Source organism: Fukomys damarensis, unplaced genomic scaffold, assembly GCF_012274545.1.
Source record: "Fukomys damarensis isolate Sample0158 unplaced genomic scaffold, DMR_v1.0_HiC HiC_scaffold_17, whole genome shotgun sequence".
NCBI classification, from domain to species: Eukaryota; Metazoa; Chordata; class Mammalia; order Rodentia; family Bathyergidae; genus Fukomys; species Fukomys damarensis.
The window spans coordinates 28,422,979-28,437,263 of record NW_022900929.1 but is presented as its reverse complement, the minus strand read 5'-3'; the positions used below and the strand labels follow the sequence as shown (position 1 = coordinate 28,437,263).

Here is a 14,285-nt window from a genome sequence, read left to right as displayed (position 1 = left end):
ACCAGCAGCTGGAACACAGCCCCTGCCCGCTGTTAGCTGTGCGGCCAGTCCTCGGCCATGGGGCACCGGGTCCCCTGCATCCTCCTGGTGACAGAGCAGGGCACGCTCAGTGACAATAGTGCTGACTGCCCTTGGCCACTGGTGGCCTTGTGAATATGGCACACGGATCTGGAGAAAGTTGTTCACAGCTGCCACCCACAATGGCAACCGTCAGGAGTGCAGTGACCTTAGGTGTCATCCTTACAAATACAGAGGAGCCAGGCCAGGCAGTGCATGGCCGTAATCCCAGCAAGCTGGGAGGTTGAGACAGGAAGACTGCAAGTTTCAGCCCAGCCTGGGCATCTTAGAGACTTAGCAAGACCCTGTCTCAAAATGGTAAAAAAGGCCAATGCATAGGAAGAGTTGTACTATCATCTGTGTGCTGGCCAGAGAGCAACCAGTTAAGTGAAAAGTGAATTTCTCCCTGATCACTGAGACTAGATGTGAGATTGTCACTGGGTGTCGAGGTTGATGCAGGCGCCTTGTGAAGTTTGCCAGTTTATGAGGTACTCCCCTGGCCTACTGTCTGTACATAGCACTTGTGAATAAGCATCCAGATTCACCAGTATACTTTCAGACATGACTTCATGGGTACATTCCATGTGACTTTGGGAGAGTGCTTTTCATTCAGGAACATCGGTTTTTAAGGGTTACACCTGGGGTCTCGTTCCATACCTGAATCTTGACGACTCACATGTCTGCCTTCTGTTGTTCAGTTTGCGGACTCATTTAACTTCAACCCCCACAAATGGCTGCTGGTGAATTTCGACTGCTCCGCCATGTGGTAAGTGTCCCCACCAGTGTCCCTGGGAGAGGCCAGCACCTGATAACGTTACAGGAAATAATACTGGAGATGAAATATGAAATATTTGATCTCCCAAATGTCAGCTGTGTGAGATGCTGAGTTCTTGTTCTTTAGAAATCCAAGAATGAATTCTAGGAACAGTGGAGGTGAAGAGTAGGGAAATATTTATTGATAGGAACACTCCTGAGGGGCAGGAGGGGTCCCGAGTGGGCAGCCAAGGACCCCACTTTACAGAGGAGTCTATAGGGTGAAACCCACATGGGTGCAGCATGGGCCACAGCCATGAACACCCAGTAAGGTGACAAGTGTGGTCCCTTAGTAACGGTGTCCAGTTGGGAAAGGAGTCACAGAACAAGCGTGGAAAGAACAAGGATTCTCCTAGGAAGTGGGGGGTCCAGAGGTCACGGGTCACCACCGGGGTGGCCGATGTCTATCTAGGCTTCAATAGACCTAGTGTTTGTCCTCTGAGGAAGTGTGAGGTCTGGTCATCTTGTCTCCATCTTAAGCCCCAGTTTCCAGCCGATGTGTCTCCGGTGCAGCTGTGGTGTGCGTCACCCTTGTCCTGACCCTCTTGAGGACCTGGCCCTGTCTGCCTGTGCTATTCCCACCTAACTCAGCTGTTCACAGTCACAGGAAGGTGTGGCGGGGAAGGGTGAGCCCTGCTAGTGGCTCCTCCGAGCCCCTAAGGGAATTCTCGCTAAATCACAAGTTTTTTTGCAGAACTCATTGCAGCAATGGCCTGGCAGCAGACAGGAGGTGAGGTGCGTCTGCAGCACGATTTGTATAGCTTTAGGAGAAAACAAATCCAAGGAAATCTCAGGACATTGTGGCCCTCCCTGGGTGACTTCTGTGTGTTTTCAACCTTCAAATCATTATCTCAGTCTGATGCTAGGTTTAAAGCAATCCAAGTCGAAATGCCCCAAAGCATTTGCTAAGGCAAGGTAAGAGTAAATCTGGGTCCTAAGAGCCTCCCTGGAAACTCTTAACAGCAGTACCACAATCACTTTGATTTTATTTTGGGTAAGAAAAGGAATTCCAACTTTAAAGTGGGTACTACCTGATGTGCCTGATGTTTGAATAAGAAGTGACTTCCGGGAGGGGGCAGGGATGCTGCAAACCTGTTTTTCAAGAATTCGTTAGAGTAAGAAATTGTGATTAAAGCCCCACAGGGCAGATGGGCCTTGTATGAATTTTATGCATTATGTGAACCTGGGAAACCCAGAAAATTCCAGGAAGCTTTACATGAAATCTGTACAGGGTGCAAGATTGCAGAATTTTCAAAATGCTCGGTGTGCTTCACGCTGCAGAACGGCTCAGTACATGGTTAATTAAGTGAGGAAGACGAGACTGCGGCTGTCCCACTGTCTAACACCGAGTCCCCACTTCACAGGGTCACCGGTTTGTCCTTTGTCTGGCATACACAAAAGTAAACCACATTCCCATCCCTTACTTCTACTTAAATTCTTTTATTGTCATAATCTCTTGCCTCCTAACTTTTGATACATGATTTTAGAACCAGTTAACTTTTTTTTTTGGCATTAGGGACTGAATGCAGGGCCTTTCCACTGAGCTACAGACTCAGTTCCTGTGAGTTCTCTTTGAGAGAGGGTCTCTTTAAATTGCCCAGGCTGGGCTTCAACTTGTGATCCTCCTGTCTCTGCCTCCTAGAGTGTTGGGATTACAGGCGCCTGTCTGTTTTCTATTTCATGGAGAGTGAGGCATGGTGAGGGTAGGTTATAGTACAGCGTGACAAGTTCTTTTGAAAATTTTCATTTTGGTCGAGATGTAACTTTGCTCTGTGGGAATATTTAGTCCTTTGGGGAGATGGAAGAAGTGGGGTTTAGGGAACCCTGCCTTAGAGGCACAGGAGAGACAGGGAGCAGTCTACGAGGGAGGGAAGAGGCCATGAGTCAGTAGGAGAAGTGGCCAGGGTCACTGTGGTGTCGCCAGCCCTGGGGCGGCTCCTCCCCCTGTGGGTCTGGAAGTCTGGAGAGCGGGGAGGTCAGGCGGTGATTGGGGATTTGGGTGAGGTTTTGTGTCTGGTGGGGAAAGCAAGGGCTCTGTCACACCAGGACTGGCCTGTGTCACTAACACCATAGAATGACAGGGACACCATGCTGCAATCCCAGAAATTCTGCGAGGCCAAGGCAGGAAGATTGCAAGTTTGAGCACAGCTCAGGCAACTTAGTGATTTAGCAAGAAGTTGTCTCAAAGTAAAAATAAAAAGGGCTGGGGATGTAGCTCAGCAGAGGGGCAGGGAGAGTATGACAGCCTGAACTACATGGTAAGACTCTTGTCTCAAAACAAAGAGACAGAGAAACAGAGAGAGAGAGAGAGAGAGAGAGAGAGAGAGAGCAAATAAAGAAATTGAAAGCAAGCAAACAGTTCTCAGTGGTTAATTTTCTATAGGTAGCTTTCAACTTTTCACTAATTTGACAAATAACATAAAAAATGGATTTTTAAAATTTCTCTCACTGCCTGTTTTGTATTCCTTAAAATAAGTTTCTCTTTCATTTAATGAAATTTTACCGATGGTTAGCCCGTCATTTAATATAAATACTTTGGCTCTATTTCATGGAGAGTAAGGCATGGTGAGGGTAGGTTATAGTACAGCATGGCAAGTTCTTTTGAAAATTTTCATTTTGGTTGAGATTCTTTTCAGCATTGAAGTGGATGAGATAATTGAAGTTTCTAAACCTGCAGTCATTACAGTCAATACGTGGCCTATGAGTCCATTATTTCTAACCTTCTACGTTCTTCATTGTATTTCTGGAATTTTAATCTTTTATATGTAAATGTGAATTGCTCTGCCTAGAGTTTAATGTCCCTTGAATATCAGATCTTTTCCAAAAAAACCTTTACTGTCACATGAGCCAGAGCCATATTTTATCTGCGTTTAAAAGAAAGGCTTACGTGGGCCTGATGGCACAGGCTTGCAAACCCAGCACTCTGGGAGGCTGAGGCAGGAGGATCACAAGTTTGTGTTCAGCCTGGCCTACTTAGCAATTCATCCAGACACTGTCTCAAAACAAACAAAAGGGTGGCTAGGGATGTGTCTCAGTAAAAAGGCCCTGGGTTTAATTCCCAATATGAAAAACATTTTTAATTAAGCAAAAGAAGGACTAGGGGTATAACTAGCAGATAGCGCCTGCTCTGTGGAAAGCCTGCTCTCCATCCCCAGCGCCATGTACATAAATAAGTGCATGAATAAATTAAATAAAAGAAAGGATGTCACTACACATCCTTCATCTAGATTTCAAAAAATAGTAAGGGACCACTGTGTGTTACACCATGCCCAGAATTCTTCACCGTATACACACCCTAACTATAAAAAAATTTTACCAAAACAAACTCAAAAATTAACCCAAAACATGAAGAATCTTACAACGTGCCAGTGGGTCGATTTCCCTGCAGGAGAAATAAGCCGAACTCTTGTACCAGTGAGCAGCAGCTGTGATGGAGCTGTAGCTCACTGGCTCATCTTGCTAAATCCAGAGAGAAGCTGAGAATGGAAAGCTGCAGAACCAGCTCTGGAGCTTGAAAGCTAAAGTCCTAAGTCACGTTAGCCAGGGAACCGAACAATGCCTAAGACATCACTGAGTTGAACACGAGCCAACTGTGTTCGTCCCAGATATGCCAGGCAGTGCAATGTGAGATTTCTTCTTTCTTCTTCTTCTTCTTCTTCTTCTTCTTCTTCTTCTTCTTCTTCTTCTTCCTCTTCCTCTTCCTCTTCCTCCTCCTCCTCCTCTTCTTCTTCTTCTTCCTCTTCCTCTTCCTCTTCCTCTTCTTCTTTATTCAAAGTCACCTGCCACATTAATAGTGAAGGAGAAATAAAATTGTCATCACCAAAGGTGCAGAAAAAGCACCAGGTAAAATCTAACACCCACACAGGACCACAAGTCTTAGTAAAGAAGCAACAGAAGAGAACTTTCTTGGTCTGATAAAAGATAAACACCAAAACAAACAAAGGAAAAACAGTTAAGCTATTGTTAATGGAATATTAGAAGCACTTTCTTGAAAATCAGGAAAAAAGCAGGATTTCCTTATCCCCTAGCCTTAGTCATCACTTCCGTCCAACACTGTATCCACCTACCTGTGTGGTAAGAAAAGATAACCAAGTAAAAGTGTGAGGGGAAGAATGGAGGAAATGCTCAATACCCTCTGGTGAGGTGACCTCCTGCAATAAACTGAGACTCTCCAGAGCACCTTCATGAATTGGAGAACACAGGACCATTTTAGATGAACTAACATCTTTAGGACTGCACTTTTTACATCTGCAATGAACAGCATGTGTCAAGTTTTGAAAAGAAACACTCTACAATAGCAAAGGGCCAAAAGGCCATCGTGAACAAGCCAATCAAACATGTTCAGGATTCAGGGGTTGTGAGGGTTGGCCCGACTTCCCGGTGATTTGTGGCCTGCTGAATGTCAGGATCTATAAAGCAGAAGGACTGAGCACTGCTGCACGTGCCAGGCTCTGAGGGGTCCTAAGAGAAAGACGGTGAGCCCACAGCGCATACAAACCAGTATTCTTGGTATTTGTGGGTTTGCAGTACTGCAGTGACAAGCCAAGGCATAGCAGCACGAACAAAAGGGAAACAGCTGGGGCCTCTTTCCAAATGCAACATTAATTCACCTTATTAGTTATCAGGAATGCAAACTAAAATCACACTGAAGGCCTGGGAGGTCCTGCAGAGGCAGATTATTTGCCCGGCATATATGAGATCCGGGATTCCATCCTCAGAGGAAGGGGAATTGTCAGGTTACTGGAATTGTTGGAAATGAGGCGTCTTCATGGGAAATGTCGGTCCAGCTACAGAGGCACAGAGTCTTTGGCTGCGCCAGCATCAGGGACCAGTGTGGCCTTTACTAGCCAGCACCAGTGTGTGCATTTCCTCCAAGCCTGCCACACTCAGCAAGGGAGATGCACAGAAACACTCACAGCAGGGTGGTGTGTCTGGCAAGGAAATGAAACACAGAGGACAAAGGGATGGGAATATGTCAGGCAGCGAGATCCAGCGAGGTAGCAGAAGTGAATGACCAAGAGCTTCCCATGTGAATGACTGTGAAATGCAAAAGTATGTTTTTTGGAGACAGCACAAGTTGCAGTGGCACACACCTACAATCCCAGCACTGGGAAGGCTGAGGCAGGAGGATCATCTAGAGTTGGAGGCCAGCCTGGGCTACATAGACACAAAACAAGACAAAACAAAACATACAAAGGAGGGTTCCATTTATGACCAAACAACTTAAATTTCTGTCATGCTATGTTTACAAACAAAATAAATCTAGGCTGCCCAGGGGTTTGTGCAGAAGTCTGTAGAATGGTGAACTTGTTGCCTGTTGTGTGGACCACAGAGAGGAAGACTGGAAGGGAGGGACCGGAAGGGACATTTAACTTATATTGAAAATTAATCTTTGATTTCTTCAGCAGGGAGAAAATGGAGATAGTATTCTTTATATCCTTCTGCGTGATTTAACATAGAATAACATTTTGATTTTAAAAAATGATAAGCTGGATGCCAGGCTGGACCCAGGAAGGGAAGTGTGCCACAGAATGGCTTTGAGACGGCAGCCATACTGTGCAGTGAGGCAGAGAACCGTTTGCATAAAGCACAGGCCCTTTGGCCCCAGTGCCGGGGGAGCTGGCGGTCACCACATGTGCTGCAAGGGTGGACTGGGGAGCAGTCCACAGTGTGGGGTGACCACACAGTCACCCGGCACATACCCAGGTCCCCACAGAGGAATAAACACTCTCTGTCTGGTTCTCCTCGCACGTCCTCTCTGAAACTCTCTGAATCCCACCATGAAGGCGTTTGTAGCAGAGCTGTCATTACCCAGCCATGGCTGCTTAAGTCTCTTCTAGCTCAGGCTCCAGCCTGTCCCCTTTCCTGGGAGTCCGAGGGCTGGGGCTGAAAGTTTCAACCCTCACTCTGGAGCGCCACCCACAGGCTTTCTGGTGAGAAGCCCCCATCCCGAACTAGGCTGGGTTTTCTCAGTTACCAAGACCCTCAGTGCTCAGTGTGTCACGGATAGCTTTTAGGGCTTTGGTAAGGAAAGAACAAAGAGCTGATGTTTATTTATCTTTTACTATTACCACCCCTAGCTGCTGTCCTGCAGACATGCATGGGTGCTAGGTGGGCATGAGATCGGATGGTGGGAGCAGAGTGCTTAGGCAGGCCTGGTAGCCAGTGATTGCACAGGGCCAGGTGAGAGAGGCAGCAGTGTGGACCAAGCCACACATTGTTTCATGATCCCTACTGTCTTAGTCGCTTTCCTGTTTGACACCCACAGTTTACAGGAGGAGAGCTGTATCTGGCTCACAGTTTCCAGTGGGTTCAGCCCATGGCTGCTCCAACACAGAAACAGCATGGCAGAGGGCCTGGTGGGGAAAGCTGCTCATCCCACAGCAGCCAGGAAGCAGAGAGGAGGAGGAGCTTGGGACCCTTCCAGGTCACACCACAGTGACCACCTCCAACCAGGCCCCACCTCCTAACAGCACAGTCAGCCACGAGCTCATCCATAGATGAACCCACTGAGGAATACAGCACCCCACCCAATCACCTTCAACACACAGGAGGCTTTGGGGGGACATTTTAGATCCAACCCACAACGCCTATCCTTTGTTCTCTCCAACTAGGGTGAAACAGAGGTCAGACCTAACAGGAGCCTTTAAACTGGACCCTGTTTACCTGAAGCATAGCCATCAGGATTCAGGTAAGGGGTGCTCTTGCTTTTAGAGTCTGTAACTAGCTTTGTTTTCATCAATGGCAGAAATGTTCTATAATCTCAAGCTGTCTGATATGGTGGCCACAACCCATAGGCAGCAAATGAGCATTTGCCTTTGGCGGAAGAACTACATTTTTTATTTTCCTTTAACCAACTTAATTTAAATAGCCAGCTGTGACTAGTGGCTGTCATTGTGGATGGCTCAGTCACAAGGGTCAGTTGCTCATTTTCATTTACAACCATCACCTACTCATTCAGTAATTCTCAACAAGTGCCATGACGTGCCTCGTACTCTTGGGAGAGCTGCTTTTTATTTCTTGTGGCCTCCGTGGATCACTGTTGGGTTATTTCTGGCGACTGGGCTCCTGCATTATTTTACCCCATCATGATGAGAAACCTCAGGACAGAAGGGACCACAGTGCTGGGTCTGTGGTGTGGCTGGGCTTCCACCTCATAAGACAGGGCTGAGCCTGGTTGTCCCGCATTTCCTCTGGCACTGCCATTTTATCCTTGCTGAGAAAATGGCTGCTCTTTCCTGGGAGCCAGATGTCAGGCAGGGACCACTTCGGATGTGCACACTCGGACGCAGTGGTGGTGGGTAGTTTGGGTTGTTTGTGCTGGCTGAGTGCAGTGAAGGTCTGCTACAGCTGGGCTGCAGATGCACTTGTCCAGGAGGCCAGGCGCACTGACAGGCCCTGGGTGCCTCTACTGGCCTCCACTGTTGGATCAGATTTCCACAGTGCATCGGGTCTTCTCTGTTAAGCTGTGCAGCCTGACTACGCCCATCCTCACCATTCCTACCTGACCCATGCCCGAGGCCATCAGAGAAACCACAGTCCCTAAACTGGGGTTCTTTCCCAGTATGATCAACTCTGGGCACCGGGGAGACAAAGAGCAGCCACTTTTCCTAACTACTGCAGAGCCTCCATGTCCAGAAGAAGAAACTGACTGTGGATTTTCACTGAGCCTCTGTTCTGGGCGTGACTTTGGTCTGTGGTCACTATGCATGGAGGCAGATCTCCCATCGAGTCCTATTCCTGCTTTGCTTATTTGCTAACCATTCTTTGTACCACTGGTTGACCCTCCTATGCATGAAAGAACAAAGGAATGAATGAATGAAGAAGGAATGAATGATGAGTGAGCTACGTGACCCAAATGCAGCCTCCTTTGGGCACTGGGTGAAGCCTCAGGTTTCATGCTATGTAACTACAGAGAGCAAACCTATGGGTCCACGAATGACCTCACATTTCCAGCCCGTGTCCTGGACTCCCCTCCAGTGTGTCACCTGGACAGACTCACCGTTCTTAGGTGCAGCCCTCGGCCGCCAGGTGGACTTACCTCATTTGTGATACAAGAAATACACCTGGAAGATGAGAAGGATTAGTGCAGCCCACACTTCAATCTAATGGTTTCTCTTCTCTTCTTCCTCCCTTCCGCAGGGCTTATCACAGACTACAGGGTAAGTGGCTTCCCTCTCGCTCAGCTGCAGCTCCACTGAAATCTACCACATGGGCTCAGTCTGGGGCTTCCTGGCTGTGACTGTAGGTGCCCCTCTCCCTCATGAGCAGGGTCTCCACTGACCCACATTAGTGGGGCTCTGTGGGTGGTGGGCAGCTCTGCCCATCCTGCCAACCGCAGGTGCTGGGGGACACCTGGCCCAGCTGCACTTCGGGGTAGAGAAGGTGCTTGTGTCCCAGTCCCCTGCAGGGGTCCCTCTTCTGGCTGCTTCTGTCTGTGTCAGTGCTGGTGCCTGGGCAGCATCCTGAGAGGTGGGGAGCAGCAGCCAGAGAACAGCAAAGGTGCTCAGCAACCTCTCCTCGGATTGCTTTCCTTTGCCACAAGTGTTTATCCAGTAGCTTTGGGAAGTGCCAGCCCACCCCAACCTTGCTCTAGAAGGGTGCTGTGGACTCATCACCAGAGTAGAAGCCAGGGAAGGAGAAATTCAGGGAGACACGCGTGTCCACATTGTGTGCTGGCCACAGTGTGGCCCCCAGTGGCTGCTGAGTCGCCCTAGCTCTGACAGTTGTCACTGCTGCCCACCTGACCCTGTCCTGCACCACAGTCCAGAGGCTCCCCAACCGAGTGCTCTGTGCTGCTGTCCTGAGATGAGTGGCCTTTCCCGTGGGCCCACAGCATCCCCAGAGCTCCTAATGTCCCTGTCTTTATCGCAAGTTCCAGCCTCCTCCCTGACTGGGTGGTGTCGACTCAGGAGGCGAAGAACAACGCAATCGGAAACCCAGGTTTAGGCCATAGCAGCTGCAGGCTGGGGAGAGGACCCCGGACAGGACACTGCCCCCTGGCGGTCTTATTGGGACAGTGCAGGGTGATGACAGCCCCCGCCGCCCATCCGGTTCTCATGGATGAGGCAGGAGGCAGGAGGCAGGAGGATGGAGACCTAGCCCGAGAGGAGGGCGCTCTGGAACCAGACTCTGCACAATATCTGACTGCGAGCCATGCACTGAAGACACAAAGATGACATCGCTTCTTTCCAAGGCAGTGGGTCCCAGGCCAGGCAGGCATCATGGCACCACCTACTCAGTCGAGAGACAGGAGACAGGCTCCTTCCAGAGTGTGCAGGACCCGATGGGAGCCCCAGCCTAGGGTCTAGGCCACACTCCCTACACTGTGTGGATGAGGGGATGACTTCCTGCTTTGTGTTGGTGGCTTAGTGGCAGTGGCACCACGCGCAGCTCAGAACGTTTCAGGGGTGGAGGGAAAGGCAGCAGGAAATGGATCATCTGCAGGGTGGGAAAGGAAGCTGGTCTTTACATGGTCCTCATGCAGGCGTTGTTTTCTATTTTATTTCAGCACTGGCAAATCCCCCTGGGCCGGAGATTCCGTTCTTTGAAAATGTGGTTTGTCTTCAGAACTTACGGAGTCAAAGGACTGCAGGCGTACATCCGCAAGGTGACTGACTTGGGTTCTCTCTCTCTCTCTCTCTCTCTCTCTCTCTCTCTCTCTCTCTCTCTCTGTGTGTGTGTGTGTGTGTGTGTGTGTGTGTGTAACCCAGGGCCTTTGCATTAAGCAACCTCCTCAGATTTTAAAAAAATTTTATTTTGAGACAGTTGCTAAGTTGCCAAACTGCCCAGGCTGGGCTCAGATTTGTGACCCTCCTGCCTCAGCCTCAGCCTCCCAGAGTGCTGGGATCCCAGCCTGTCTTCATTCTCTCTCTGATGAGAGAGGTCTTGGATATTTAGAAATGAATTCAGATGTCCAGTGAGCAAAGACATCACAGTCACCTAACAGTGGGATGCATTCCGAGAAACGTGCACTAGGTGTTTTGTCATCGTGTGAGTGTGAGCGTCACCGCGTGTGCAACACAAAGATGGTGATAACACAGCAGGAGACAGTCCCCGGGAACACCGTGGTCTGGGCTGTCCCATGTTGACCAAGATGTCATTGCACCGCTTGTGACATGCCTGTGAAAGGAGCCAGACTGCAGCTTGGGCTGCTGAGACGAGTGTTTCTGTGACGGTCAAACATGCACTTACGGGTCTTCAAGGCCCTGTGTCAGGGTGGAGGCTGTCAGCTCCAGGGAGATGGTCAAAGTCAGAACAGCATCTAGGTTCCTCTGCCACATCCACCTGGCCAAAACACAAAAGCGAGGCTCTCATGCAATGGCAATAGTGAAAACGTGCACTGGGTGAATGGAAGTTCTAGCGAATGTTTAAATTACATTTGTCACAGTAAAAGACACTCTGCTTTCCTGTGTGTCCTTAAGAGGTGAATCAAAATTTAGCCAATGCTATTGCTGTGCTCCACCCAGTGGAAAGCAGGCTTATAACAGCAGGACACCGTCCTTATCCACCTTATTCTCCATAACCAGCACCGCGTGGGTTCTGGCTCTTCCGCAAAGTTACAGTGACCAGGAAAGGGAAATGTTTCTGTATCCACTCAGGACATCGAGGCAGCTAGGACATCAGCACCGGCAATTCTCCTGGGCCAGAGATTCTGTGTGGCTAAAGACCCTCAGGAAAGAGGACTCCAGAGCCGCTGCAGAAAGAGGCGGGATGATGGGACGATTGTGCTGGAAGTGAGGAGGGGATTGTGAGGAGGATTCGTGCCAATGTGTCTTTTGCTGTTATACATTTAAAAACTTAAATATTCACTGTATTTTTTCAATCACACATCACATTTTTCCTGCAAAATGTGCCAAAATGGTGAATCCTAGAGTTGGGGTGGATGAATGCCTTTCACCCCCACCCTCACACTCCCCACATAGCAGCGCCCACCTGGTTGGGTCCTAGCGGCCCCTGCTTTGTCCAGTTGTCCAGGCCCCTGAGATAAACAGTAACATTTGAGAACCAAGTCCTGCTGCCCTGATGTTTTTTGGGGAAACTCAGGCCTGACTATGAGGTAAGGCCCCACTCAGGGCGCATGCAGCTGGATTCAGAGCCGCAGGATCCAAGCCAGGTCTACACGAGACCCCCATTCTTCCCAAGCTCCAATCTCCTGCTGCTGGGCAGAGGTCCAGCCTCATGGGGAGACAGCCTGTGCTTTCAGTCCGTGCTCGATCAGGACAGCCCTGCACCATAGGTCTTGGTGCCACTGGACCTCCAGCTCTGAAGCTGAGGCCAGGGGCTGACGTCACAGGTCTCGCTGGGTGACAGGGACACAGAGATGCAGGAGGCTGTGTGTGGGAAGAACTTGAAAGAACCGAGAAAGGAGGCAGAGAAGGCAAAAAGGGAAAAGAGGCAAAAAGGGAGTGGCCTGCGTGTCCACTCTGGTGACATCTTCAAAGTCCAGGACAATGAGCTGTGGTTGGGCTGTCTTGTGCTGAGACACAGCGCTCCTCTTGAAGGAACCGGTGTCTCCAGACCCACTGGCCCTGCTTCAAGCCTGGCTCCCTGGGCAGCTCCGACACTGAGTCAGAGGTCTTTGGTGCCCTCTCGTGGCTGCCTAGCTGTCGCCCACTTCAATGGCCCAAAGCTCCACAAGCCCCACCAGGTGTTCTGCTCAGTCTCCTGGGCTCCTAGCCTGGACAGCTGTGCTGCAGATGCCCGTAGTGGATGAGTTGGAGGTGCACGCAGACCCCAGAAAGCACGGTCTCCATGGATCACCTAGTATAAGGACCAGAATTTGAGTGCTGCAGACACCCAGCAGGTAAGGAAGCTTGGTGTGTCCAGAGAGAGGAAGGCAGCTCCCGAGTGTGACCCACCTCAGGGTGCAGCACCCACGTCAGTCATGGACCTGGAGCTCAGCAGGGGCCTGGCTGGAGCCGTGGGGCCTGGTGCTGGACTCCCTGAGCTGTGACCCCAGTGTGGTGAGGAGCACGGGGAGAATGTGAGTCTTCATCTCCCACAGGTGCAAGGGGAGGGTCTCGGGGCACAGCACTTGCCTAGTGCGTACAGGCCTGGGCTCAGCCCGTCCTGCAGCCAACGTTGTCCAGGCCAGGTCCCGGCTGAGCAGGGTGGTGTTCTGCAGGGATGGGGCAGAGACAAGTGAAACTGCTCGAGTGAGAGCTGTGCTGTCTAATATGATGTTCGGTGCAGTTACTTCCCAAATTCAGGCGATGAGGCGCTCATCCCACTCCCCTGTCTCTCCCCAGCATGTGCAGCTGGCTCACGAGTTCGAGTCCTTGGTGCGCCAGGACCCCCGCTTTGAGATCTGCATGGAGGTCACTCTGGGGCTGGTCTGCTTTCGGCTCAAGGTATGCTCACACTTGTCGCAGCTTCCTTGCTTTCCTTGCATGTGACAGAAAGGAAGGTGCCACAGTGACCTCCACACTCAGAGGCTCGCTTAGCTGCCCAGGAGCTGTCTCCCCTACATCCCTGCCACGGGGACCCTCTGCAGGATGGGGCTGTCTGAAGCTGTCCAACCCAGGTCACCTTAGGCCTGCAGCACAAGCCCCGCCTGCTGGCTCAGGTTAGAAGAGCAGATCTCGGGGCTCCACCCTGCACCCCAATAAGATCTGTGCAAAGGGGGTGCCCTGTTGCCTGAGCTTGTGTGCCCTGTGCTAGGCTGGCCAGGGTGGCTGGGTGAGTGGCCTTGCAAGACTCCTCACGTTCCTCGGAAGGCCAGGGTGTGTTTTGCCTTTTAACGTCGCCCATGGAAATGGAGCCAGGGACAGTGGACACTGGCCGCGCTGACATGCTGGCACCAGACCAACAGAGTTCAGGCTTGTTCTTGCCACACTGGGGACTGCAGCTAGAGCAGTGCACCCAGGCAAGGGTGAGCTTTGTGTCTGGGCCACAGCCAGGCCCCCACCTTTTTAGAAAACAGGAGCCAGGGTCTCACTGAGGTGCTCAGGTTGACCTAGAGCTCACAGCCCTCCTGGAGGCGGAGACATCAGGCCGACAGTTTCTGGATTGGTCTCAGGCCTCTGCACCGGGCCCTGGCTCTGAAGACAGTGCTGAGGAGAGGCAGGCTGGGCAGCATCACTGTCCTGGTGTTGCCACTCAGTGTGGCACTGCCCCTGTGTACGCACCCTTCCCCTTCCTCCCCTCACCTGACTTCTGGAGCTTTGCATGCAGGTGTGGAACAGTCTGGAATTAGCAATGCTAGGTAGAGCATGGAGTGGCAGGGCTGGGGCAGGGCAAGGGGAACAGGGAGGGAGCCACTCACCTGCCTCATGGTGACTCAGGGGAGGAGGTGGCAGTTCCACCAGTGCTGGTGCTGGCACTGTGCACGGACTTCTCTGCCCCCAACCAGTTGTCTTATTTCTGCTGCCAGTGTTCTTGTACAACTTTTTTTTTTTTTTTTTTTTTTTTTT

At 50.7% G+C, this 14,285-nt stretch overlaps 1 protein-coding gene across 4 annotated transcripts in view; it reads left to right on the top strand.

The window, feature by feature from the left end:
- Ddc (dopa decarboxylase) overlaps nucleotides 1-14,285 on the top strand; it is a 63,763-nt gene that overhangs the window by 45,367 nt on the left and 4,111 nt on the right. For all 4 annotated transcript variants that reach the window (XM_010624879.3, XM_010624875.3, XM_010624877.3 and 1 more), the window contains 5 exons: nucleotides 756-823; nucleotides 7,485-7,561; nucleotides 9,013-9,032; nucleotides 10,382-10,480; nucleotides 13,122-13,223. In XM_010624879.3, the coding sequence (XP_010623181.1) occupies nucleotides 756-823; nucleotides 7,485-7,561; nucleotides 9,013-9,032; nucleotides 10,382-10,480; nucleotides 13,122-13,223 (366 nt within the window). The remainder of the gene's footprint in view (nucleotides 1-755; nucleotides 824-7,484; nucleotides 7,562-9,012; nucleotides 9,033-10,381; nucleotides 10,481-13,121; nucleotides 13,224-14,285) is intronic.